This window comes from Arvicanthis niloticus, chromosome 15 (assembly GCF_011762505.2).
Source record: "Arvicanthis niloticus isolate mArvNil1 chromosome 15, mArvNil1.pat.X, whole genome shotgun sequence".
Classification (NCBI taxonomy): Eukaryota; Metazoa; Chordata; class Mammalia; order Rodentia; family Muridae; genus Arvicanthis; species Arvicanthis niloticus.
This window is the reverse complement of record NC_047672.1, coordinates 855,044-879,521: the sequence shown is the minus strand read 5'-3', so window position 1 is coordinate 879,521 and position 24,478 is coordinate 855,044. Positions and strand designations below refer to the sequence as shown.

At 51.3% G+C, this 24,478-nt stretch overlaps 2 protein-coding genes across 9 annotated transcripts; both read right to left on the bottom strand.

Annotated features, from left to right (window-relative positions):
• Positions 1–1,178: 1,178 nt before the first annotated feature.
• Asic3 (acid sensing ion channel subunit 3) lies at positions 1,179–5,592 on the bottom strand. 3 transcript variants are annotated; one of them, XM_034519249.2, is made up of 11 exons: positions 4,948–5,592; positions 3,450–3,600; positions 3,084–3,211; positions 2,726–2,921; positions 2,581–2,637; positions 2,335–2,482; positions 1,974–2,065; positions 1,816–1,895; positions 1,649–1,720; positions 1,457–1,515; positions 1,179–1,342 (listed from the first exon to the last, which is right to left on the bottom strand). In XM_034519249.2, the coding sequence occupies exons 1-11, from the start codon at positions 5,482–5,484 to the stop codon at positions 1,264–1,266; spliced, it is 1,599 nt and encodes a 532-aa protein (XP_034375140.1). In that variant the 5' UTR covers positions 5,485–5,592; the 3' UTR covers positions 1,179–1,263. The 3 variants fall into 3 exon arrangements, with proteins under 3 accessions (XP_034375140.1, XP_076769351.1, XP_034375142.1); XM_076913236.1 differs by lacking the exon at positions 1,816–1,895 and having other exon boundaries at positions 1,934–2,065; XM_034519251.2 differs by lacking the exon at positions 1,457–1,515.
• A 3,400-nt stretch (positions 5,593–8,992) lies between these two features.
• On the bottom strand, positions 8,993–23,795 carry Abcb8 (ATP binding cassette subfamily B member 8). Of its 6 annotated transcripts, none has more exons than XM_034519028.2 (16): positions 23,599–23,794; positions 19,111–19,420; positions 18,614–18,769; positions 18,443–18,537; positions 18,223–18,328; positions 17,351–17,512; positions 17,146–17,231; positions 16,940–17,037; positions 16,100–16,205; positions 12,477–12,510; positions 11,986–12,122; positions 11,753–11,847; positions 11,513–11,646; positions 10,872–11,019; positions 10,121–10,371; positions 8,993–9,578 (listed from the first exon to the last, which is right to left on the bottom strand). In XM_034519028.2, the coding sequence occupies exons 1-16, from the start codon at positions 23,691–23,693 to the stop codon at positions 9,450–9,452; spliced, it is 2,142 nt and encodes a 713-aa protein (XP_034374919.1). In that variant the 5' UTR covers positions 23,694–23,794; the 3' UTR covers positions 8,993–9,449. The 6 variants fall into 6 exon arrangements, with proteins under 6 accessions (XP_034374919.1, XP_076769346.1, XP_034374921.1 ...); XM_076913231.1 differs by having other exon boundaries at positions 18,495–18,537; positions 18,655–18,769; XM_034519030.2 differs by lacking the exon at positions 19,111–19,420.
• Between the last annotated feature and the right edge of the window lie 683 nt (positions 23,796–24,478).

Sequence of the window (24,478 nt, the reverse complement as noted above, 5' to 3'; positions counted from 1 at the left end):
CCTGCACACTTTTCTCCTCTGCCTAGAAGGGCCAGATACAGTCGTGAGGTGGGATGCCACTGGCCTGAGTGCAGAGCTGAGCCTTTGCCAGAATGGGAGAATGGGCCAGGCCTCTCTATCTCTGCATCCTATATAGAGCCTTTCACATCTGTTTTCTTATACTTGGAGTTGTCAGTTGGGACAGGAGAGACCCAGAGCTGTGTGGGTCTCTTCCATAAGTACAGCCTTCCCAGTTCCCATTTGCCACTTTTCCAGAGGTTAGGGTACAGTGAGAATAGGAAATAGGCTGAGGTAGAGTTCCCGGGGTTCCCCCCTTGACAGGAAGGGGAAGGAGGGGGGGTCTCTCAGGCCCACTGTCTCAGCAGGCTGTCAGCTCCTATAGAGAGGTTGGAAAGGCAAGAACCTTCGAAGGCAGGCCACCAATTTGTGTTCTTGCACATGGACTAGCTCCTCCTGTAACTCTGCCACTTCCACTGTCTCGCTGAGCTAGTTAGAACCTCGTTCCAGCTCTCCACTGCTGGTGCAGTGAATACCTACACGAATGGCCACTGTGGGCCATCACCTAAGCTCTGGGCATGGAGAGACTACCTTCTTAGACGTTGGTAGGAGGTGGGCCTAGCGGTACAGGTCTGTATTCCAAACTACCAAGGAGCCTGAGGCAGAAGCGCTGCAAGGCCAGTGTGGGCTTCAGAGTGAGTTCAAGGTAATCTGAACAATCTAGTGACTCTGTTTCTAAATAAACAAGATATTAAAAGGGCTGGGAAGCCAACCATGGTGGTATATGCCTATAATCTCAACATTTGGGAGGTTAGGAGTTCAACATCATCCTTGGCTGCATAGTACAACCCCAGCCAGAAGTATATGAGACCCTGCCTCAGAACAAAAGTGATGGGGGTGTACGTCCATGGGGAAATACTCACATAGTGTAGTGGGAGTCCTCCAGACTCAAGGTACAGTCCCCATTACTCAAGAAAAACAAAATTAAAAGAAAATGGGTTTGAGAAGTTCATTAATACTAAGGTGTGCCTGACTGATCTCATCTTAAAATTACCCCCACCTCAAGCGAGTTGTTAAGTATAATTGGGGCCCTGGTTCCAGCAGGAGAATGGATGAGGCTGGAGGGCCTGCCATTGACTCTCCTAGTGTCTGATCTGTAAGGCAGACACCTGAGACACATGTACTAGATAGAGCTTTATTAGGGTGAAGACAGCAAAGATGTACAAGCTGGACATGTCCAAGATGTCATGGTGCAACCAAGCAGGTCTAGAGCCTTGTGACGAGGTAACAGGTACGATGGGAGGCAGAGAGGGTCTTGGTGACAGCACAGGGAGTGGCAGGAGACCTGGTGGGACAAGCCACAGCACTGGGGCAGGACCCCTCCTTCTAGTCTGTCCTGGACCTGAACTTCCTCCTCTCAATCTGTCCTGTCCCCCTTCTGGGGAATGTTTCGTGTTACCTGGGGCCTAGGGTGAGGTGGGGAACATGCGCTCGATGGCCAGTCAGCTCTTCCTGGAGCTGTGGGAAGAGGGAAAGTCAGGTGGAGACCAACCAAAATTGCTGCACCTACAGCTCCTGGACCACATGTTTAAGGTTTGGGGTGAGGCCTACAATGTTAGGGGTGGTGGAGGGCAAAGGGGGTGGGTGATACCAGAGTGTTGCCAGAGCGCCTTTGAGAGTTCCTTCTGTTCCAAAAGTACCCCAGGACTCTGTCTTGAAAAACCTGGGGACAAGTTGCAGGAGTAAGGTGGCCAACATCCACCTTCTTAGACACTGGTGGCCTGATTCTTCCCCATGATGTCTGGGGTTCTATCCCACCTCACAGAGGTAATCGAGGATCTCGAGGATGGTAAGCAGGCTGGCTCCAATAAACAGTCCCATCTGTCCCCCAATGTCTCCTGTGGAGGCAGAGTGCTGTCAGTTTGTGATCACCTACCCTGTTGGCACCTCTGCAGACCCAGGCACTCCGTACACACCCAGCAGCTCTGACACTTCATATGCCGCCTTTTGTTCCACTGCCTCATAGTTGAGGGCCTCAAAGAAAATATCCAAAACCAGTACGTTCTCCCTGAAGGAAAAGAAGTGTGGACTGTTTGCTGGACACCACGCAGTGCCGGCTGGAATTAGGTGTGGGCACTCTGGCCCCTTTTAAGAACCTTGGGTTGTTCCCATCCCCCAAGTCAGAAAGTTTGAGCAGTTTGCCCAGTCCCAGAACCCGTTATGTAGAGATGAATCCAGCCTGGGCTGTGCGCAGAAGGGTTTCGGTCCAGTTCCCTGCTAGGAGCCCCTTGGCTCAGGTACAGTGCCTCCAGCCTTGCTACTGTGTCCCTTACTCACGTGATGTAGGTCTCGCTACGATTGTATTTCCGGGCCAGATAGCGAGCTGAAGCGCGGCTAGGAATCCGCACCATGGAGAGCTCCTTGGCATAGCGTGTAGTGGCGCAAGGGTTGGGACAGACACACGTGTCCTTTCGCAGCATAGCGTCTGCAGGCCACAAAGCAAGGATCAGGAGCACTTGGCCAGAGGGTTGTGATCAATGCCTGAGTGGATGGGGACAGGGAGGCTGAAGAGATGTGCCTTACCCAGAGCCGGGCTGGCACAGTCCTTGTACTGCTGGGGGCTGCACACTGGAGAGTTTCCTAGGATTGGAAGAGACCGGTCCGGGAGCTTGAGAGCGCCCCCTAGGGTATCCCAGTTCCCTACTCACAACAGAACCCAGTCCCTTACCAGGCATATGCATCATTCGACATCCGCACTTCCGAGCCACATAGCGGGACTCACAGGCCAGGCGACACCCTATTAAACTATAAGGAGGGCTGGGGCTGGGGCTAAGGGAACCCAGGGGATCAGAGGGCTCTGGATCAAAGTCGGGATCCACAGATGCACTATTGCAGTCACCCCAGGGTGGTGGCAGGAAACTCAGCTGTTGGAGGTACAAGGTTATAAAGGCTGTGTGGTAATTAAAGGTTGTGGGGGTGAGGTCCCCAGAGTCAGGTTGAAGCACTGTGACTTGGGGTCTGAGGGTCTTCTAGGGAGGGTAGGAGCTTGGGGAGGGTGGGAGGCACAGGCAGTTGAACCAACATACTTGCTGCTGCTGGCAGGACACAAAAGTTTGGTGGCCTGGGGCCGCCCCGAAGCCCAGCTGGTCAATGGCAGGGGGCTCCTCCTGGCTGTGGATCTGCACTCGGATCCCCACCTCAAACGGAGTCTCTTCTGCAGGGAGGGGCCTTTAAGGCCCCAGACACTCCATTCCCAGGAGAGACTCCCTTAGCAGTCCCTCTCCTCAAGATTTAGAAGAGCCAGCCCTGCCTCTTCTCACAAAACAACATGCTTTGGGACTCCTCCCTACACAACTACCTCCTCTCCCTCCCTTGGTCTTTGTGACTTCCCAGCCTCAGGCATGCCTCCACCCTTATCCCTCCTCACAGGCAAATGACCCTGTGCCCCTCACCCATGTCCTTCCAGATGGGCAGATACTCCTCTTGCTGTACATCCAGCATAATCTCCAATCCATTGCCAGCACCACCCTTTGGAGTGGTGAGCAGTTCTGCCCCGTGGGCACCAGAGTTGAAGGTATAGCACTGCCCCATTCGAGTGAAGATCTGGGGGGGGGGGGGGCAGAAAGGGACAGTCCCACTCTTAAACAAGCCTTGGGGAAAGGGACTACACCACCCCTTAAGCCTCTTTGTTTTGTCATTTGGGTTTTTGGAGGGAGGGGCAGGGATTGAGATAAATTCTTATTTAGCCTGAACTTGTCTGGTGCTCAAATTCCTGATTCTCCTGGTTTCAAATACCAAGTGCTTTGACTACAGGAATGAACCAGCACAGCAGTGACAAATCCTTCCAGTTCTAGAGGCAGGTGTCCAAGTTCAGTAGATCTCAGGCTGGATGTTTTTTCCCCTGGATGTGTTGCCTAAGTACCTAGGGAAGTCTGGATGATGAAGTCTAGACCTAGCTGATTTTCCACCCTGTCCTTATTTTCTTAAAAGATTTTTTTTTTTTTTGAGACAGAGTCTTTCTATGTAGTCCTAGAATTTGTTATGTTGTGTTGATGAGGCTGGCCTCAAACTCCCAGGGATCCTCCTGCCTCTTTTCCAGGTTCTGGGATTAAGTATGTGCACCATCATGCTTGCTTTATGCTTTGGACTTTTTGAGCCTGGATCTTATGCAAAGAAACTACTTCTCCAAAAAAAAAAAAAAAAAAAAAAAAAAAAAAAAGCCAGGCGGTGGTGGTGCATGCCTTTAATCCCAGCACTTGGGAGGCAGAGGCAGGCGGATTTCTGAGTTCGAGGCCAGCCTGGTCTACAGAGTGCGTTCCAGGACAGCCAGGGCTACACAGAGAAACCCTGTCTTGAAAAACCAAAAAAAAAAAAAAAAAAAAGAAAAAAAGAAAAAAAGAAACTACTTCTCCCACCCTCCTTGAAAGAACTGGAAACCCCACATCTCAATGTCCTTAGCCTCACATATAGGTATGTGGAGTGGGGAAGCCTCCTACCTTGGTGCAATCCCTCTGCCTCTTGCCAAAGCCCTGACAGTAGTACCTCTAAAGGGGTAACTGGATGTATTCTTGCCCTCCTTTGGGGTGGCAACATTCAAAGGAGACAGGACTCTCCTGGCAAACAGGGGTCTCCTGCCCCAAGATAGTCTCAGGGTACTGCATTCTACCCTAGGAGCAAGGGTAGCAGCGCCTCTACCGATTAGTCCTTGACCCTGCAGTTTGCTTGGGTTGGTGTCCTCGCTGAGAGGCATAGCCAGGTGCACAGATGTCTAACTGAGATGGGGAGAGATAGCCTCCAAAGGCAGCTTCCTGGACTAGACAGAATGTCTTGGATGGAGGGCCTGTGGCCAGCAGGAAGGAAGGGATAGCCAGGCAGGGGTGTTAAGGTTTCCTTACTGACAAGTCTGAAGATTGTAATCACTAAGTAAGAGTCTTAGGGCAACTGGCTCACCACTGTGAAGTTCTCAGGCCCACAGGGCTGGCCACGATATCGGCAATCCAGCAACATGTCCTCAAGAGAGTGGCCAGCTCTGGCGTAGAGTTGTGCCATGTCAAAAGTCGGACTGGGCATGAAGCCAGGTGGTGCAGGGGGCTGGCCCAGGGCACGAAGGTAGGCAGCATGTTCAGCAGGGTCCAGGCCCAGCAGCGCTGTTCCAGCCCAGTGCAAGTCATTGGGTGTGAGGCGTGAGCGGCGCAGTGGATTGATATTACACAGAGTGACAGCTGGGAAGGTAAGCTGGTGGCTCTCACGCTCATCCAGGGTGGTCTTATGGTGGAACTCCCCATAGTATCGAACCCGTTCAGCCACCTGGTAGAGGAAGGCCGCCAGCGACAGGAGCACAGCTGTGGCCCACAGCCCACGGCGCAGGGTCAGTCCTCCAGGGCCAAAGATGTGACCCAGACCGTGCATCGTGCAGCTGCTGGCGAACACCCGGATGTCTGAGGCCTGCCGCCGCTGGGTCTCCTCCAGTCCTGAGGGAGGTTTCATGGCTGGAGCAGGGAGTAGGGAGGCGCTGACTGGGGATAGGGCTTCTAAGGACTGCAGAAACTGTTTTGTAGGGCTAGCAGGGTAGTGGTGGGGATTGAGATGGGACTCAAGTTGCTCAGCAAGGAATAGAGAGGAGAGAAAAGGAAAAGCTAGAGAAGGGAGGAGCCACGACAGAGGTGAAAGTACTCGCCTGATAGGACTGGATGAGTTGAACTTCGGTCCGGCTCTGAGTTCCCCAGAATGCGTGCGTTGGCTCCGTGGGGCTGGGTCTCTGCAGTAAAGACCAAGTAGGGCACAGGAGGTAGTGACAGGCAGGGGCTGCAGAGCAGGACTGAGCTAAAACTGCTGCAGAGGATTAGGTTTCAGCATGACGGGGGGTTGGGGGGCCAGCAGAGCAGTCTGGGGGGGCAGGGAAGGTCCCTGGGGCCCCAGGCTGAGCCATTAGTGAAGCATGGGGGGAGTCGTTGCTGTCAGAGACCAGAGGCGCCAGGAGGAAACCACAGCGGTCCATGGTAGGGCTTGAAGGAAACCCAGATATACATTGGGGTTTGGGAAGCCTTCGGGGCCTTTTAGGCTCCTGGTCACAGCCTCTGAATGTAGACCTGAGGGTCAGCGGCGGATTCTTGGTCTATCCCCTCTCTCCTTTTGCCTCTCCTGCCCTTCCAAGAACCCACCTGACATCATTTGTTCTTTTACAGAGTGCACTTGGCTTCTGACCAAGTTAGAGAGTGGTGGGAAGTTTGGCACAGAAAGATCTTCTCCTCTTATGCCTCTAGCATCCTAGCAATACTACATGACCAGGGCCCTCTTCAGGTTCCATATCCCATGGCTTTCTGTCTTCTGAGTATCCTTCTTTGCCTAGACACCCAGACCCTACCTCATTCTCAGGCCCTCCTGTTGGTGAGGTTATTCTTCACAATGGCTATGGACTCTCCTGCTGCCCCAGAGGCATCCAGGGTACTGTTACTTTACATCTTCCTCCCTCAATGAACATATTCTAGGGATCATGAGCTCCAGCACCTGGAAAGCACCCTCATAACTCATCCTAGTCCATGTGGAGGTGCTGTCTTCCCTGATAACCACTGGACTTTCCAGGTTTTCAATACCAACGTTGCTATTGATGTCATAGAGAAACTTCCTGAAACAGAGTTTCTGGGTGGAAGGCACTGCCTTACTAATTTGATAGAATGACATCAGATACCCCACTCCCACCCCAATAGCAGTAATGCCTTTTTGCATTCCTATTGATCTTGATCAGGGAATATGTCTGGAGGGGACTCCAGGCCACTGAGTCATCTCCTGCACTCTGCTCTCCATGGGGCAAAGGCAGCATGTGATTGAGTCCAGGAGCTACTTCCAGGAATGCAGAAAGGAAGATGAGAGAGCTTTGGGGAAGGGATGTGTGTGTTTCCGGTGTTGGAGGAGCCACCCATAAGCTCAGTGCTAGCTGGCTTGGAGGAGTACAAGGGACTCAGACAAGAGAGCCTAGTAGCTCAAGGACATCTGCACAGGTGACTGACTGCAAGGCCTGGTTCTTGTCACTGTCATGTTCTGTATTGGGATGTCTCATCTACCCTTTTGTATTTAGGAACTGGGCAAAATCGTGTATGCTCAAGAGTCATCAGACAAGTCCATTTTTTACATATTTTTTTCTGTTTTATTATTTATTTATTGGGTATGTGTGTCACAACACGTATGAAGGTCAGAGGATAGCTTTTGGGAGTTGCTCATCTACATGTCTCAGGGGACTTGTACGTGGGCCCTTTGGTTTTCCACTTGTTGAGCAATAGTATCACTGGCCCCATGTCTTTGAAAAGCACTGGAGACTGCCAGGTTCATCCTGGTGGCTTCTGGCCATGAGTGGTGGAGACATAATTCCACCAACCAGTCAGTCACACTGTGCTGGCTCTGGCTGTACAGACATAGCAAACACTCGGGGCTTAGTCTCAGAAATGGTCCCAGGCTCAGTGGCACAGGCTAGGCAAGCAACATCTTAGGAGGATAGGTGACTAAAAGGGCTTGTGGCACAGATGTGACCACTTTCTGGGGCTATTACACTGTGGTTTTTAAGGGCGTGATTCCAACATGTGCCACTTAACTTTTGGAAGAAGCTTTTAAGAGCAAGTGTAGCCAAACTGTTCTCTACTAAGGGGCTGGGAAAGCTAGGCCAGAGTGACAGGGTGAGTATACCCACAGGGCTGGGGTTACCAGCCAGTGGCCATAGGGTCCCTTCCCTGGTGGCAGTCATCCTGGGGCTGTCAGGGGACTGAGAATCTGTGTGTGCCTGATGACTGTGCATGTGGAACCAATGGGCTGGATGCTCGGGGAGGGAGACTTCATGCCCCAAGTGGATAAAGGGGATGGCCAGACAGAGGGACATGTCTATAGAAAGCAGAGGCCTTGCTCTAAGCTGCACTTGTTGGGGGTGGGGTGCACTGGCCAGGCAATGGAAGCCACCCCAGAACTCTGCTTCCCAGGCTGTCACTACGGACACTAAACCAGGGCACTATGGACTAGGGTTCTTGGGTTCCTTGTCTCCACAGCATTGTATGTGGTCCTACACTGGCCCCCAGCAGCAGCTGTTTCTGTCCTCTGCACCCATCACTCCTGAAAGACAATGTCGTCCTTTGCCACATGAAAAGTACAAAATGCTTGTCTGGCCATGCAGTTACAGCCCCTCTCCCCTGATCCACTCCCTGGTCTGCATAGAGTCCTACAACCTGGATGTGGCTGGCCAGGAATGGATTCTCAGCGGGAAGTGACCTACAGTACCAAGACTAGGGGCCATCACCTTCTGGGCATAAGTGAAGTGGATCAAGGCATCTGCAGTAGCATCAACAAAGTGCTGGCCTCTGGGAGCATCAGTGCAGTCTACAGGGTCTTTCATGTGCTTTCCTCAACACCCGAGAAGCCAGCGGAGGCCCCAGCTTTGGGACCACAGGCTGCCTGCTCCCCGCTTTCAAGGCAAGGCCACCATCCCACTACTTCCATGATCCTTACAGCTCTCATATCAGCCTCATATTGTATTTTGTATTAATTGTGCTTTCCACCATTGGGGCAGACTCTCACAAAGACCAGGCTAGCTTCAGCCTCTGTGTAGTAAGGATATCTCCTGCCACTAGCTCCCATCTTGGAGGATTACAGGTTATGTACCATGCTGGTTTTGTACTTGCTGGCACTGTGTCTGTGTGTACACATGGCACAGCAGCCTCTTCAGTGTCTCACCAGGTCTGACTGGGGTGAATGGCACAGCCACTGGTACAACGGCCACTACCACTTCCTTCTGCCGGAACCCAGGGCTGTGTGGAGGATGGACCAAGAGCTCCACTGCGGGTGCAGACATAAAGCTTGGGATGGAATGTATGGTCCTACTGTGAGGCAGAGTCTCGTCTCAGGTCCAGAGTTACACTCCAGCCCTGGGCTTTCTTTCTTATTTGCAGTACAAAGGATTGTATCTAGGACCCTCACGTGTCAGGCAAGCATTCTGCTACTAAGCTACAGCCTCAGCCTCTTTTAAAATTTTATTTATTTAGGTTCTTTTATTTTTTGAGATAGAGTTTCACTATGTAGCCCAGGATGGTCCTGAACTCTTGATCCCCCCACTTCTCTCTCTCAAGTGCTGAGATTACATCCTATTCTACCAGGCCTGGACAGTCCCTTGGAGTGAGGGCCTAAACAACTGAGTGTTGGGGGAAGAACTGGCCCAGCCTGAGAGGGTAGAGCAGAGATGTTCAGGGACTTTGCCTGACTGTGAACATCCATGTCCACAGAACTGAGTCAGGATGGTAGGAGCAGGTGGGAGGAGAGCCACGTCCCGCCCCCGCTGCTGGGCCTGGCTCTTTAAGGGAGCAGTAGTGCAGGCCACACTCCAGCACACTGGCCCTTCAAGGCCTCTGTCCCAGCCAAGCTCCAGCCTCGGACTGACGCCCTGCAGTGACCTGGCCCCAAGGGTCTCAGGCTTTCCCCTAGCAGTGTCTGGGGTCTCCAGGCTTCTCTGCAGGTAGGGGTGAGTTCAGCGAGGCATCCAGTGCTTGTCTCCGGATAAGCTCTGCATAGAGCCCACCTTTTTTAAGGAGTTCTTCATGGGTCCCAGCCTGGAGACAGAAGGAAGGTCATTTTAACAGAGTTAAACTCAGAGTCCCAGCAGGGCTGACCTCCATCACCTGTGAGGCTCACAGCTACTTAGGCTCATGGTCCTTCTGGGGACACTTGACAACTCTGCCACCTTGGGCACAGACAGCTTCACCAGCCAATGCCACCTTCTGTTCAGTTGACACTGAGAGGTCTGATTACTTTTGTCTCTCCTTTGGCTGCGGCTGTGGGATACACTTATGTCCTCTGATTCTGCCCCTGACTACTCCCACAAGTCTGTGAGACAGCCTCTCTGCATCTTAGCCTCTGGGTGGCCAGCTATGCCTCAGTTTCTTTACCAACAACATACACATCCTCTGGTCCTGGGAGCCTGTAGTTCAACTTTCCCAGAGGGTAGTAGCCTGGGTTTATCCAAGGATAGGAAGACCTTGGTCTGTTGGGGTTTTGTTCCCAGCACATGACCTCAAGCGCCTGGAAGCAGGCCAGGTGCTCATATAGCTTAGCTGTGCCACCCGAGCCGCTGCCCATTCCTAGCCTGACTGACCTCACAGACTTGGCCATTGGCCATGACGATGATGGAGTGGGCTGCACGAACAGTACTGAGCCGGTGGGCAATGACCAACACGGTGCGCCCAGCACTGGCCCGGTCCAGAGCCTCCTGCACGACCCGCTCAGATTCTGCATCCAGTGCACTGGTGGCCTCATCCAGGATCAGCACTGTGGGCTGCTTGACGAGGGCCCGTGCGATGGCCAGGCGCTGCTTCTGACCACCAGACAAGGTTGTGCCCCGCTCACCTAGGGAAAGAGGAGACAGGACAGGGGTCTAAAGTGACCACTGGAGGTGGTGGGCAACAGGTACTGGGTACTTAGGAACTTCCATAAGGCTCCTGTCAGGACTTCACCCCCAGCTGTCGTGTTTATACTTGTCAGTCTGAATGCCCCAGCATGACAGTGCACCCAAAACACAATGTCTTGCATGTGTCTCCCTTCCTAGGTGGGTCTCTTGAGATGATATCCCACCAGGTGCCTTACAGCAACAACTATCTTCTGGATTCTGGCCTTGGCTGCAGTAAGACCACCTGGCACCCAAGAATGGGCTGCACAGCACAAAGATGCTAACCACAAAGGGATTTGAAACCACAGGAGACAACCTGGAAGGGAGTGCCAAGTGATGGCAGGGTCACAGGTCAATAAGGGGAGCAGCCCTGGGAAGCCTCAATAATAAGGGGCACACCAAATTGACAGAGCAAGGAAGGGCCAAATAGAGATGGCAAGGGCTTCCCATCAGAACCCACCAATCACAGTGCTGTAGCCATCAGGGAAGCTGCTGATGAACCCGTGGGCATTGGCTTCTCGTGCAGCTGTATACACCTCTTCATCGGAAGCATCTAGCTTCCCAAATCGGATATTCTCCATGATGGTTGTTGCAAACAGGACTGGCTCCTGCAAGGTGGAGTGGCATGGGGACACAGAGATGGCGTCTACAGGCTATACTCTGAGCCAGCCTCAAAACCTAGGGACTGTCATGTGCACCAGGGTCTATTTTATAAGACCACTATTACAGGGTGCGTCTGAAGTTCAAAGAGGTGCACACACACACACACACACACCCAGCCTCCCCAGAACAAGGACACACATCAAGGTGACAATGGTCGGGCCCTATAGTAATAGAAGGTCATGTGAGTTTTGGCCTCACCTGCATGTGGCTATTGGCAGCTTTAGAACTGCTGCTTTGGTACCCTAAGACTGCAGCCCACAGGAGCAGTGTCTATGCTCTGGAGTATAAGGACAAAGCTGCAGAGGGAGAGGGATGTCCTGGATCCAGAGGACAGCTAGAAACCATGAAGACCAGGGAGGAACAGGGAGGAACAGTGGAGAAGAGAGAGAAGGGCCCCGGTCTTTTGCTGTTGAGACCCTGCCCAGCTCTGCCCTTCACCTGGCTGATGAAACCTATGACCTGGCCCCGGAGCCAGGAGGGGTCGAGTGTACGCAGGTCATGCCCATCCAGCATCACCGTGCCAGCTGCAGGGTCATAGAAGCGCTCCAGAAGGGAAGCAACTGTGGTCTTTCCTGGAGGGAGGTGGAGAGAAGGGGTTTGGAGGAACCATGGAGAGCTTGCTACCAGCCCTGCTCCAAGTGGTTACCAAAAAATACAAAATGGTGAGGTTCCTCTTACCTCCCCCAGACTGGCCCACGAGAGCCACTATCTTGCCAGGGGGCAGCTTCAGGGTGAAGTCCTTGAGCACTTCGAACCCAGGTCGGCAGGGGTAGCTGGGGTGGCCAAGAGAGCCCTAGTCAGACCAGGTTCCTGGCCCTTACTCACAGGAAGCATTCAGTTAAATGCCAGCTGATTTCCCCTCATTCTCAGCCCAAAAGGTCCCTTTTCTCCACCTCCCCACCAATGCTGACCTGAAGCTGACGTTCTGGAAGGTGATGGAACCATGAAGGTCCTTGCTGGGGATGGAGTAGCCCCCAGTCAGTGGGATGACAGGGTTCAGGGCCATGTACTCAAAGACTCGGGCTCCTGCACTCAGCCCACGCACCACCTGCAGGAGGATTCTGGTTTGCGGTTGAGATAAAAACCGGGGCTCCTACTGAAGGGGGCTTCTGCTACCAGAGAGGGCTGCAGTGTGTCCACAGCCCTCATAGTAGAGTGGAGCCAGACTGTGGTCTTGGGGTTCAAAAACCCTGTTCTTTGTTCTTATTCTGCCCACACCCAACCATCCAACCATAGGCAGTATTCACAGCAGTAACAGTCAGTCTCTCTCTCTCTCTCTCTCTCTCTCTCTCTCTCTCTCACACACACACACACACACACACACACACACACACACACACACACACACACACACACCCCTCTCTAGTGATGGATGGGGACTCTAACCCAGACTCTCACTTACCTGACCAAACAGGACAGAGAGGCTGGCCATAGACCTGCCAGAGGAAAGAGTAAGAAGAGCTATTAATAAGAGCCAGAGAAAAGGGAAAGCTGTTGGGGAGGCAACGGCAGGGCTCACATGTAGAAGGCTCCAAGATCTTATGGCCACAGGAGCCCTGGGACTCTGTGACACCACATCACTGAGTGTCTGTTCCCTCTTCAGTTAACTGAACCTTCCAGAACGTCAGTTTCAGGTCAGCATTGGTGGGGAGGTGGAGAAAAGGGGCCTCTTGGGCTGAGAATGAGGGGAAGTCAGCTGGCATTTAACTGAATGCTTCCTGTGAACAAGGCCCTGTGAGGGGTCTTAGGACAGAAAGGGCCAGGAACCTGGTCTGACTAGGGCTCTCTTGGCCACCCCCAGCTACCCCTGCCGACCTGGCTGCCAGAGCCAGGATCTGGAGAGGCTCCAGGAAGCAGTGGCTGATGGGTAAATGACTGGGACTCAGTGGCATGCCCACATGCTTCCCTGAGCCTTCAGTAAACAGGGTGAAGGTGGCCCACCAGAGGGGGCCTAACTGATCCTGTGGTCTCCACCCTTGCTTTAACTAAACAGATACCTTGACAGAGGTCACAGGGATAAGGATGGGTTCACAGTGGGAGGTCAAATCTAATGCTGGACTTCTGGGGAAGCAAGGACTTACTTTCAAATTAAGGTGGAAAAAGTTAAACCCTTTCAGAAGAAAAATAGAGACAGGGGACTAAAACGGGAAGCCCTGGGGAGCCCCCGAAGCAGATTTCCTGACAAAGAGTTTTCTGTGGGCTTGCCCTAAAAGTGGGTATGTGTAGGTGATGCCATGTGTTTATCTGTCTAGACAGTGGGTCACCTCCCTGGTCTTAGCAGGGCTGGGGCTGGGTTGGTCGCCTGCTGAGAGCTAAGGAAGATGAGTCAACAGCCTTAGTCACGGTCCCCAGTGGGCTAGCTAACCCATGTGTATATGCCACTGAGTGCAATGGGCCCTTTCTGAGAAGAGGAAAGACTGCTATCCCAGCAAGCTATGGACCAAGTTCACTCTTCCAGTGCTGGGTAAGCACCCCAAAGCCCTCAAGGAAACAGTTATGGCAGGTTTAGGGCAACAGGCACTTGCCAGGAGTAGGAAGGCTATGGAGTGAGGAGCTAAGTGGGTAAGTTATCTGTGGATGTGACCAGCTCACAGGAAACCAGGAATCCATTAGAGCCTGGCAAAGGGGCCAACCACAACTGAAATCCAAAACACACATGACTCACGGGAGTGCCCTGACCTTGCTCTGAAAGCTGGTACAATGGGGCCAGCTGTGGATTGTGATGAAGTAAAGTGGTTTGGGCAAACTCCTTACCTGGGGACCATCCATTCTCTGCCAAAAGGAACACTTAGCTGGAGCTGTGATGCCTTGCTCATCCCTCCCCTTGGACCTCAGCCCTGACACATGGGCCCTTGGATACACAGGAAGAGGCAGGAACACAGCAGCTTCCTAAGGAGGCCAATTCCCCCAGCTGGCTGGTGATGATGACTTGGCAGAGGCCTGAGACAGCGAAGGCTACTCTCTGGGCTGCCCTACAGTCTACTAAGCATAGTACTGCTTAGGGCTGAGTAGTGCAGTAGGCAGGTAAGAACATGAAGGTGGAAGGCATGTGCCCAGGAAGAAGAGCGAAGTTGTTCATCTGAGTCCTCAGGACTAGAATGTCATCAGGGGCTGGAGCCCACGCTGACCAGGGAATTAGGTCAGCACAAGGAATGCAAGGTAGCAGAAGGGATACGGTAACCTCCACCTCTTTTGCAATCAGAGTACTTAGATAGCAAAGCCAGAGAGGAACAGCTGCTGGGCCAGAGGACAGATAATGCTTCCAAGACCAGAGGGTCTGACGGTCTTTGATGTGGAGCAGAAATGGAAGCAAAGGCTCATGTAGCTAGGACCCAGTGTGCTCTGCTCTGTAGTCCTTTGGCTAGAATGCAGATGAGACTGTCCTACCATTTCCAGGTTGGCCTTACTTCACACTGGACAGTAGCAACCAGACACTAGGCCTTTCTCTAAGAACTGTGAGACTCTAAGAACAGTCCTATCTTACTGCAATGGCAAGATAGGACTGTGGGCAGGGACAGGGTGGAGCCGCCTGTGGCCACAGGCAAACTGGGTTCACCTGAAAGGGAGGCTGGAAATGAAAAAAAGGAGACAGAGAGGAGAGGCGAGAGAAGCATGGTGGGTAACTCCACCTAGGTCCTACTATTAGGTCTACTGTGGTAAACAAGGTCTTTCTGGCCTGCTCAAGGCCGGGGGAGGGCACAACAGGGCACCACTATGATGAGGAGTTTCATCTTTGTAGGGAAGGACCAATTTGAGAAGGGGGAGAGCACTTCTGACATGGCTAATGTCTTTGTTCTTTATTTATTATAGCATACTCACTCTTTAATTATTTATCATAACATATATTTATATTCTTTTAAGAGACTATTTGCTATGTATAGGAAAGCAAGGTAGAAAACAACAGTAGGAAGTGCTTGGGTTTCACTGAGAAGATTCAATTGTGGCCTGCTGGGACAGCCCACTGAGACAGCCCACTGGGACAGCCCACTGAGACAGCCCACTGAGACAGCCCACTGAGACAGCCCACTGAGACAGCCCACTGAGGCTACCTTGTGGCCAAGGTGACAGATGAGCTCCAGGTTGCTGCACAGGGTGGACGGGGGCTCAGCTAAGCAGGGAAATCTAAGTTACACGTGTAGCACCTGGGGGGGGGGGGTCTTCATCTCATCCCAAGACATAGTCTGAGGCCAGGGCAGCCCTTAAAAAGCCCGTTAAGGAAGGTATCCATAGGGTACTCAGTCCTGTTACATGCCACACCACATGAAGGGCCACCCCAAAGCACTGTGCTGGGTGAAGCCAGCCAGGGACCAAGGGAAGGACAATGTGTGACGACTTCTGTGTGGTGTTGAGTATGCTCAGAGTCACAGAAGGCAGGAAGTGGAATGGGGAGCTAATGTTTGCTTGCTTGTTTGTTTATTTATTTATTTATTTTTTGGTTTTTCGAGACAGGGTTTCTCTGTAGTCCTGGCTGTCGTGGAACTCACTCTGTAGACCAGGCTAGCCTTGAACTCAGAAATCCGCCTGCCTCTGCCTCCCGAGTGTTGAGATTAAAGGCGTGTGCCACCACTGCCCAGCGGAGCTAACGTTTAAAAGTCTCACTTTTGTAGGAAGACAAGGTTCTGGTGATTGGTGTCGGTGGTGGCTAAAAACACTGGGCGGTGCATAACACTACCAAAGTGTGCACTTAAGAATGGCCAGGGCAATAAAATTTCCACTGTCTATTTCACCACAATTAATTTTTTTTTTTGAAAGCTTCTCAGGGACACTTGAGAGCTGCCTGAAAGCTAATGATGCTTGCTGCATCCCTGAATGGAGGCCCAGTAGAGCCTTAGAAGGCTCTTGTGGAAATTTTGGAGGCTCTATCCTGTTGGGTTTTCCTGGGGGACCAGAGTTAGTGTCAGGCAGCAGCCCCTCCCCCCAAGTACAGTGACATTCCTGTTCTATTAAGCATGGTTCTGGAAGGATGGCAGAGTGGGGTTGGGGTAGGGAGAGCTCTCCCGAGAGATGACAGTGGTTTCTACTCACCTCTGTACTGTCTGGGATGCCACCAGGAAGGACATGAGGTCTCCTCCTTTCAGTTGCTGTCCAGCCACAAGGGAGCCTCCAATGAACAGGGTTCCCAAGACCATACCTACATGGGAAAGGGCCAGGCAGTGAGGCAGGAAGTGGCAAGGGACGAAGACTGAGTCCTGAGTCTGCCACCAGCTGACTCTCAACCCTCAACTCCACATTTGCAAGGCAGGCCAGGTATAGTGATATAGGCATGTAACAATTGCTTATGAGGCTGAGGCAGGAGAATCACAAGTTCAAGGCAGCCTGGGATACAGAAAAACTCTGAAGTCAGCCTAGGTAACTTAGTGAGGCTCTGAAAATAAAATCTGAAAATAAAAGGGCTGGGACCATGGCTCAGTGGTTAAGAACACACAGTGCTCATGCTGAGGACCTGAGTTCAGTTCCCAGCAGCCACATGATGGCTCACAACTGCCACCCTGCTCTCGGGCCTCTTTAGGTGCCTGCAGTCACATCCACACACCCACACACGGACACACATGTAATGAAAACATAAGGGCTGGAGAAACAGAATGTTCCTAACATTGAGGTCCTGGTTCTACCACAGTGGCACAAAAATAAAACAAAGTGGGGAGGGGCAGGTGTACAGCACACTCCTTAAGGGTGCCCTGCAGCATTCTCTACAAGCTAAGGGATGATGTCACTTAACATCCCATAGGAGTCAGTAGCTGGGGTACCTCACAAATGCAGGCACTCAGTATGTTAGGAACACCTAGGCAAGTGGAGGCTGTCTGTTGCCTGTCTTTGCTCCCACCTAGCCCACGTCCCCTCCCAGGCAGGGCCTCCTTCACTCACAGTTGAAAGCAATGTTAGAGAGCCCTTGGAACAAGGCAATGCCCCTGCCCAGCTCTTCTGCTTTACAGCGACATGACTCCAGTTCTGCTTGATAGCGTCTGGGAAGAGAGGCTAGGCTGGGCACTCAGGAAGCAGCTGGGCTGAGGGCCAGGGCGGGGGAGGGTGTGAGATGGGCCCACTCTATGCTCTGCTTTCCCAGGACTTACTCCTCCTCCCTCTTTTCCATCGCAAAGGCCCGCACAGTCCGAACATTGCCAAGGGCCTCGTCTGCTACACCCGTTGCCCTGGCAATCTGCATGGAGACAGGGAAATAGGAAGTAGTTGTAGACAGATGAGGCAGAAGGAAGGGCAAGGAGAATGGGCCAGAGATGCTGGGAAGAATCAAGGGGGACAAGTCAAGAATTCCAGTACCTGCTCCTGACACTGGCGAGATAGCTTTCGGAGGCCTGAGCCCATCAGGGTGCCCACTCCCATGAGGGCAGGTGTGACGATAGCCAGTATCAGTGTAAGGCGTGGGGACAGCATAGACAGGGACACCAGGCTACCAATCACCTGGGTGCAGCTGCGTAGTCCCTGAGCAGTGAGAGGAGGGCAGGATGTTGGCGCATCAGCACCAGATGGTGAGTGTTCTGCTAAGGGTGGGCTGGCACAGCTCTGCACTTACGAGGCCCAGGCCACCGGTATGAGCCCTAGAGGTCAAGGGGGCAGTCATTGGTTACCAAGCGAAGCCCTTTCTCAGCCAGCCAGGATCTAATTATCAGTTTCAAAAGGGATGGGTGAGAATGTCCACAGGCCATACCCTTTTTATTTAGACAAATCCATTGCTTGTTTCTGTTTTGGACACAATGGACTGCACAGGAGTACACTGACTACCATGGTCCAGTGACCTGCCAAACCTGGGACCAGGTGATGGAGGGGCGCACAGGATGGGCTGTCAATATGCAGTAGAGTCATACATGAGTTTGATGCCAGCTGGGAATGGGCACAAAGGGGTCATGCTGGGTCAGGCGAGTTTGCTTCTGCCAGGGTCACTCATAATTGCCTCACAATGGCTTTCTGGGGAAGGAAGGGTTTCAGAGCATGGAGCAGCAGCCTGTCCTGACCTTGACACATTCCCAGTGCCTCCATCCAGACTCTTTGTTCCTCTCTCTCATACCTTCCTCAGACAGTCTACACTAAGAGCTGGCAGGGGCATTGCCTTGTTTCAAGGCAATGTTAGGATGTCAGGGCTGGGGTAGGCAACTCTGGCCTGCTGAGTTTGCACAGGGGCCTGACCCACTGACCTGGGAGATGACAAGCTTGAAGGATGACTTGAATTCTTGCACGTCAGTAGTCAAGCGACTCACTAGCTGCCCTGTCTTTTTGGCATCAAAGAAAGCAATGTCTTGCCTGGCAGTAAGACATGATGGTAGCAGGTGAAGGAGGAGGGGATGATACTTCAGGATTTGTTTCCCCTGGTCTCCCCTTGTCCCACCCTGACCCACCCACTAGAGCTTCGAGTACCGGAGCAGGGAGCTGAATAGGGCTTGCCGCATGTCCGTGGCCATGCGCTCACCAATGTGGGACAGCAGCACTAGGTATCCAAAGGTCAGCAGTCCCTGTAAGAGAGGCCTGGCAATTAGGGACACCCCAAGAGGGCTGCTGTGAGCCCCAGGCCCAGCTACCCGGCTATACCTGAACACCGTACAGTAGGAACAACTGGATGCTGAGCTTACGGGACTCAAACACGAAACTCCCCATGTGGTCTCTCGTGTACTTGGCGACGATCTCCACCAGCTGGCCCAGGAGCAAGGGGATCTGCACGTTCACTAGTGCCGCACCTAAGGCCAGCTGGAACAGGGACAGTGGGAACAGAAACGTGGAGGGGAGGCCATATTCATCCCCTCCCTGGCTCTGGCTTTTCCTCCCCCACCCTCTACTTAGCCTTGCCTTGTCCACACTGTGGCTACTCATGTGGTCACAGAAGTGCCTCTTTGAGAGTTCAAGTCCAGCCCCTGAGTCCTCATATCCCACAAACTCAGCTCCCTTGCATAGATTATCCTGATGCACCAGAGCCCAGACCGTCCTTGTGTTTCCGCAAGGCAGGAATGCTGTCCCTGTCTGTGCAAGTCTGGTTTGGAGTTGCCTAGGCTCTTCCTGGCCTGAGCATGGAGGAGCAGAGAAAACCTCACCACAATGGCTACCCCCAGGGCCAGCAGGTGGGGGTGAAGGAAATGCCAGAACAGCTTCCAGTTAAAGCGCAGCTCCGGGCCACGTGTGGGCTGGGCAGGAGGCGACCCTTTGGCCTCACATCGTGCTATAAGGCAGAGGCGGGGATGCTGCCACAGGACTGCAGGGACCACCAAGGTTCCCCCAACCCAACACCAGGCAGAGGGGCTCCGGTGGGAAGCTGGTGGGGTTCGAGGGAGGTGAGCCCGGAGCTGTGACCGGAGCTGGGCTACAGCCCGAAGGAGGCATGAGCTGAACCGGTCATCTGAGGACCTGCAGGTAGAAAAAGGCATTGACAGCTGTGGGCCTGGCTGTCCTTCAAATGACTAACACCCCCATGGGCTCTGGCTGAGTTTCTGCATCCGCATTCTATCTGCAGCCTCTCCCATGGATGCTTTTATTTTCTTTTGAGATAATATCTTCCAGTATTCCTCAGCCTGGCTTTCAACTTTTGCTCTCAAGTGATCCTCCTGGCTCAGCCTCCTGAGTAGCTATGACTACAGATAAATGAGCTACCTCACCCAGAATGAATGCCTTAGTGAATTCTTAAACAATGTTGATTTGTAAGACACCTGCTCGCTCACATGTGGAGCAGCTGTGGAATGTTTTGCTATCAGAGTACAATCCTAAGAGCCGTTCCCTCTAGCACTGTGGTGGAGCCACATCAGGCAGCACGGCCCCTACTTAGCCTCCAGGCACCCAGTCAATGCAGGTCTCCAGCCCGCCAGACAGGACACCTGGAGCGCCAGACCCAGGCCTCCTTTACAGGGACAGACCAAGAAGGCTTCCTAGAGAATGGCTCATAGAGAATTCTCGGGGTGAGCTTCTTCTCTGTGCCTACCCCTGCACTTATGCAAGGTCATCAACATAGAAGGCGTGACCTAGCAATAGAGAGGAATGGTCTACAGCTCTTGACCCTGGAAGATGCCCTTATTCTCACTTGGTAAGGAGAAGAACTGAGTGAGAGATGGTATAATTTGTTCCCAGGAATGAGGTGGGCAAGAGGGCCAAAGGTTCCTCTCATTGCTGACAGAGGAAACAGAAAGAAAAACACAAAGGACTGATTTTTGTCATCCTTCAGCTCCCGTATGTATAAAATGGAACCGTAGATTCAGCTGCTTATAACACCTGTAAACTTACAGTGTCATAGAATATGGAGCTGACCAAATCAGACAAAGTAATCTCTTCCCCCTAGTGTTATGCTGGTTGGGGTGAGTAAGCACACAGCTCAGAGAGTAGGTGCTGCTGGGTTTGACCACAGCATCAGAAAAGGCACTGGTGAATGGATGCTGGCCACTTCACACTGGGGATCCTGGGGAGGTGGGGCAGAGCCCTCAGGAGAGCCGGCATGAGAGAAGACTTTCAGCAACAATGTGGCTTTGACAGGGCACATGGGGAGTCAGAGGAAACAGGTGTCTTGGAAGAGCTATCATTCCAGTCTCTCGGCAAAGCACCTGGACACAAGAAGGCCATCTTCTCATGAGGAGTTTTTAGGGTTATCTGCAGTGTTCAGGATAAGGTGTAATAAAGTCAGATTTGCACTTCAGAGGTCATAATAGGGAAGAGCCAGAGGGGAAGGACAGGACAGAGGGAACCCATTTGGAGCAGAAGTTATCTGCCAGAAGTATACAGATGAATGCTCTAAATAGACCGAAGTTGAGGAACGACTTAGAGAGAATGTGTAAGTGGGTGTGGCAGTGCATTCCTGAAATCTCAACACTTGGGAGGCTGAGACTGGAAAATTTCAAGTTCAAAGCCAGCCTATGCTACAAAGTGAGACCCTGTTTCAAAATAAAATAAAATAGGGACTGGAGAGATGGCTGAGCAGTTAAGAGCACGCACTGCTAGTATAGAGGACCTGAGGCTGATTCCAGGAAGTTCACATCTGCCTGTGACTACAGCTTGAGGGGATCCAATCCCTCTGGTGTCTTCTGACACCTGTGCTCATGTACCCACACACATAATTAAACAGTTTTTCTCTTTCCCTCCACTATGCCTTATGTCTATCAAGCTTCAGTTTTAGATAAAACTCATTCTCTTTTCTTCCTGTACTACTGTCCTAACTTTCCAGCAGACTTACTGATGGGGCAGAGGCATATTTTATACACCAGAACTTAGGAAATCTCTGAGATATGAGAAATCTATTGAGATGTTTGTGGAGCTGTGTATGCCCTTGCTAGATATGTAGTAAGGCTGACCACTGCAATGTTTTGCAAACATACAGATTTACTGTCACTGAAACAATACACTGCAACTTAGTACGACCCAGCACTATGTGTGTTTGAGAGAGTGCCAAAGTTGAAAGGCTTCACAAAATATGTTCCTTAATTCTGAAACACATATTCAGATAGTTTATGTTATATTCCTTTCAAAACGACCCTGATCTGATAAATTTGTTTCACAAACTGAAATGAACACATTCATTATCTGGTCTTACTTCGTGTCTCTTTAAGGTTTAAATATTATCAACACCCTCATTCTTTCTAAAGACTGTTTTTAAACCATTAATAATTTATCATGCCTACTTTCTAGTTTCTCTCAGCTCCTCCAAACCAGGAGGCTATGGGGACTGCCAACAATCGGTGGAGAACTTCCCAGCACCAGTTCTCGTTCCCTTGCTTGCCCTCCCTCCATCAAGCAGACAGGCTTGCCACACAGTTATTACCCACCCTTGGCAATCTTCCCCTGGACCTGTCAGGGAAACAGTTGCTTCTTATAGAAAATGTACAATTAAATTCTAGGTTCTGGGTAGAGGGCACTCCTATAATCCCAGTACAGAGGCAGGTGGATCTCTATGAGTTCAAGGTCAGACTGGTCTACCTAAAGAGCTCCAGGCCAGCCAGAGCTACATAGTGAAACTTAGTCTTAAACAAAAAACTAAAAACAAAGGGCTAGAGAGATGGCTCAGTGGTTAAGAGCACTGGCTGTTCTTCCAGAAGACCAGGGTTCAGTTCCCAACATCCATGTGGCAGCTCACAACTGCCTATAACTTCTGTTCCAGGGGATCTGACACTCTCATATAGATATATGTGCAGGCAAAAACACCAATGCACATAAAAAGTAAAAAAATAAAGTACTAAAAGAAAAAGAAAAACTTAAGACTTTGGACTCTTGCATGCTTCTAACCTTTAGTCTCTCTGGACCAATGTGGGTTACTTTGTTTGTTTTTTGTTTCATTTTTTATCTTATCAAGAATGGATCAGATTTTTTTTTTTTCTATCTAGGGTACTAGGAATTGAGCCTATGATTCATGTTTGAAAAAAAAAAGTTCTACCACTGAGCCATGTACCCAGCTCTGCTTTTAATCTTTATTTTTAAAATTTATTACATTTTATTTGTTTGAGTTCGTGTGTGCTTAAGCATTCCAGAGTGAGTGGACATCAAAGGGCAGCTTGCAAGAGTTGGTTCTCTCCTTCCACATGTGGGTCCCAGGGATTGACAAACTCAAGGGACCACATTAGTGACTCGTCTTTACTGAGTCATATGAATGATCCTTTTACTCTTTATTTTGACACAGGATCTTACAAAGTTTTCCAGATAACCCTTGAACTTAGGATGTGTAGTCCACATTCCACTGTATGTTGGATTTAGACTCAGTCTCCTGAATAAATGGGTACGAGGCCCAGTTCAGAGAGACTTGATTCCTAATGACACATCTAGCTCTAAGAATCAATTCCTTATTTGTTTTGTTCACTCAGAACTCACTATGTAGTCTGTGCTGGCTTCAAATTCCTAGCAATTGTCCTGCTCCAACGTGGATGCTGCTGATATTTCACTATGTTGCTTGGGCTGGCCTGGAGCTCTCTATAGACCAGGCTGGCCTTGAATTCTTGAATTCAGTAGATCCTAGCTAGGAACTACTTTAAAAATTTTTTAAATGTATGTACGTGTTTATCTATTTAGTAGGTTTGGTACAGTGGAAGTAAGAGGATAATTTGCTGAAATTGCATCTCTCCTACCATATGAGTTCTCAAGTAGGAACCAGGTCTTCAGGCTTGGTAGCAAGTGCCTTTACCTGCTAAACCATCTCGCTAGCTCAGGAATCGATTTTGATCATTTAAAGTTATTTCAGGTAATCCTGAAGCACCATGTCTATGAACATCAATTACAGATACATCCAGATCTTCAGGTGGATTACCAGAGAGCGGATGCGAGCTGCGAGTGGCGCCCCTTAGTGGACAGTGCTGACTGGGTGTGGCCAGCGCTCTGGAGCCGGTTGAGTACTGACCGCTAGTGGATGCAGACCTGCGGAGCCTCCTGCTGGCATCCACACAGCATCATGAATAATTGAGGCCAATTCCCTGGAGAGTGACATTCCACACCCGCCGAGCTAGCTTACAGCTCCCAGCAAGCCCCGCGCGAGCCCAGAACTACACCTCCCGGCTGGCCCCGCGCGAGTGTGGTCAATGGCCCACACTCCAAGTTGCTCTTGTTTTTTTTTTTTTTTTTACCTGGTGGCTGAGAACGTCTGGAAGCGCAGGGACTGTAGCGACCATCCTGGAACTGGGCCACCCCGGATTCCGACCCGAAATAGGTGCACCAACATGTTGAAGCAGAAAGAGGGGCAGCCAGCAACGGCAATCTTACACTTATCCTACTGAGGGTTCCATGTTAGCGATGGCCCAATCCCGACAACCCCTTCTCACCTCGGCGATGATTGGAGGAAAGACACGTCAGTCTTGTCGCAAGCTGTGATTGGATAAGATGTTGGCTGTAGGCGGGACCTAGCAGAAGCAGCTCTAGCTACCATTTACTTAGTGGCCTAGGGTCAGCTGATGGTCAGAGGTTGTGCAACGTTCATTCTCACATTCGAGGATGTCCTGGCGCTTCTGACCTCGAGCCGTTTCTCTAGAGTTATTCCAGACAATCTCTATGTGTCCTGGCATCTTCAGGGAGTGTAGTGGTGGTTCCATGAGAAGGAATGGGTGAAAACAGACCTGGGAGTTCACCACCACCATCACCACCCACCACCACCCACCACCACCACCACCCACCACCACCACCACCCACCACCTCCACCCTAACACCCCCCTCACCCCCCATGCCTCAACCCAAACCAACCAAACAAAAACATAATGCACATGACGTGCCACCACTTTAGTCTCTAACTCCTGGAGACTAAAGTTTTTCAATACATGTGACTGCATGCATTGAAAAACTCCCTGTGTAATCTTGCTACTGACACTTAGTTATTGTGAATTATTAGTATGTAGGTCATGACGTTTATCAAAGTGCAACCTAATCTATAGGTGCCTTCCTTATTTGGGCCTGAATCACTGGCTTAAAGTTCCAGCTCAAAAGTGAATAGCTCTTACAGCAGTTGGGATAAAC

Bases quoted from the DNA above. Each gene is read 5' to 3' on its own strand.
- Abcb8 (XM_034519028.2), bottom strand. From the start codon at position 23,693: ATGTTGGTGCACCTATTTCGGGTCGGAATCCGGGGTGGCCCAGTTCCA. The intron at 18,770-19,110 runs GTGAGGTTTTCT...TCCCTGTTCCAG, and splicing joins CCCTGGGGGTAGCCATTGTG to CTGGCCTTAGGTGCGGCACT. The intron at 12,123-12,476 runs GTAAGTGAGAGT...ATCCTCCTGCAG, and splicing joins TCTCTGTCCTGTTTGGTCAG to GTGGTGCGTGGGCTGAGTGC.
- Asic3 (XM_034519251.2), bottom strand. From the start codon at position 5,484: ATGAAACCTCCCTCAGGACTGGAGGAGACCCAGCGGCGGCAGGCCTCA. The intron at 2,638-2,725 runs GTAAGGGACTGG...TTCCAATCCTAG, and splicing joins TCGAATGATGCATATGCCTG to GAAACTCTCCAGTGTGCAGC. The intron at 2,483-2,580 runs GTAAGGCACATC...TGTGGCCTGCAG, and splicing joins CTGTGCCAGCCCGGCTCTGG to ACGCTATGCTGCGAAAGGAC.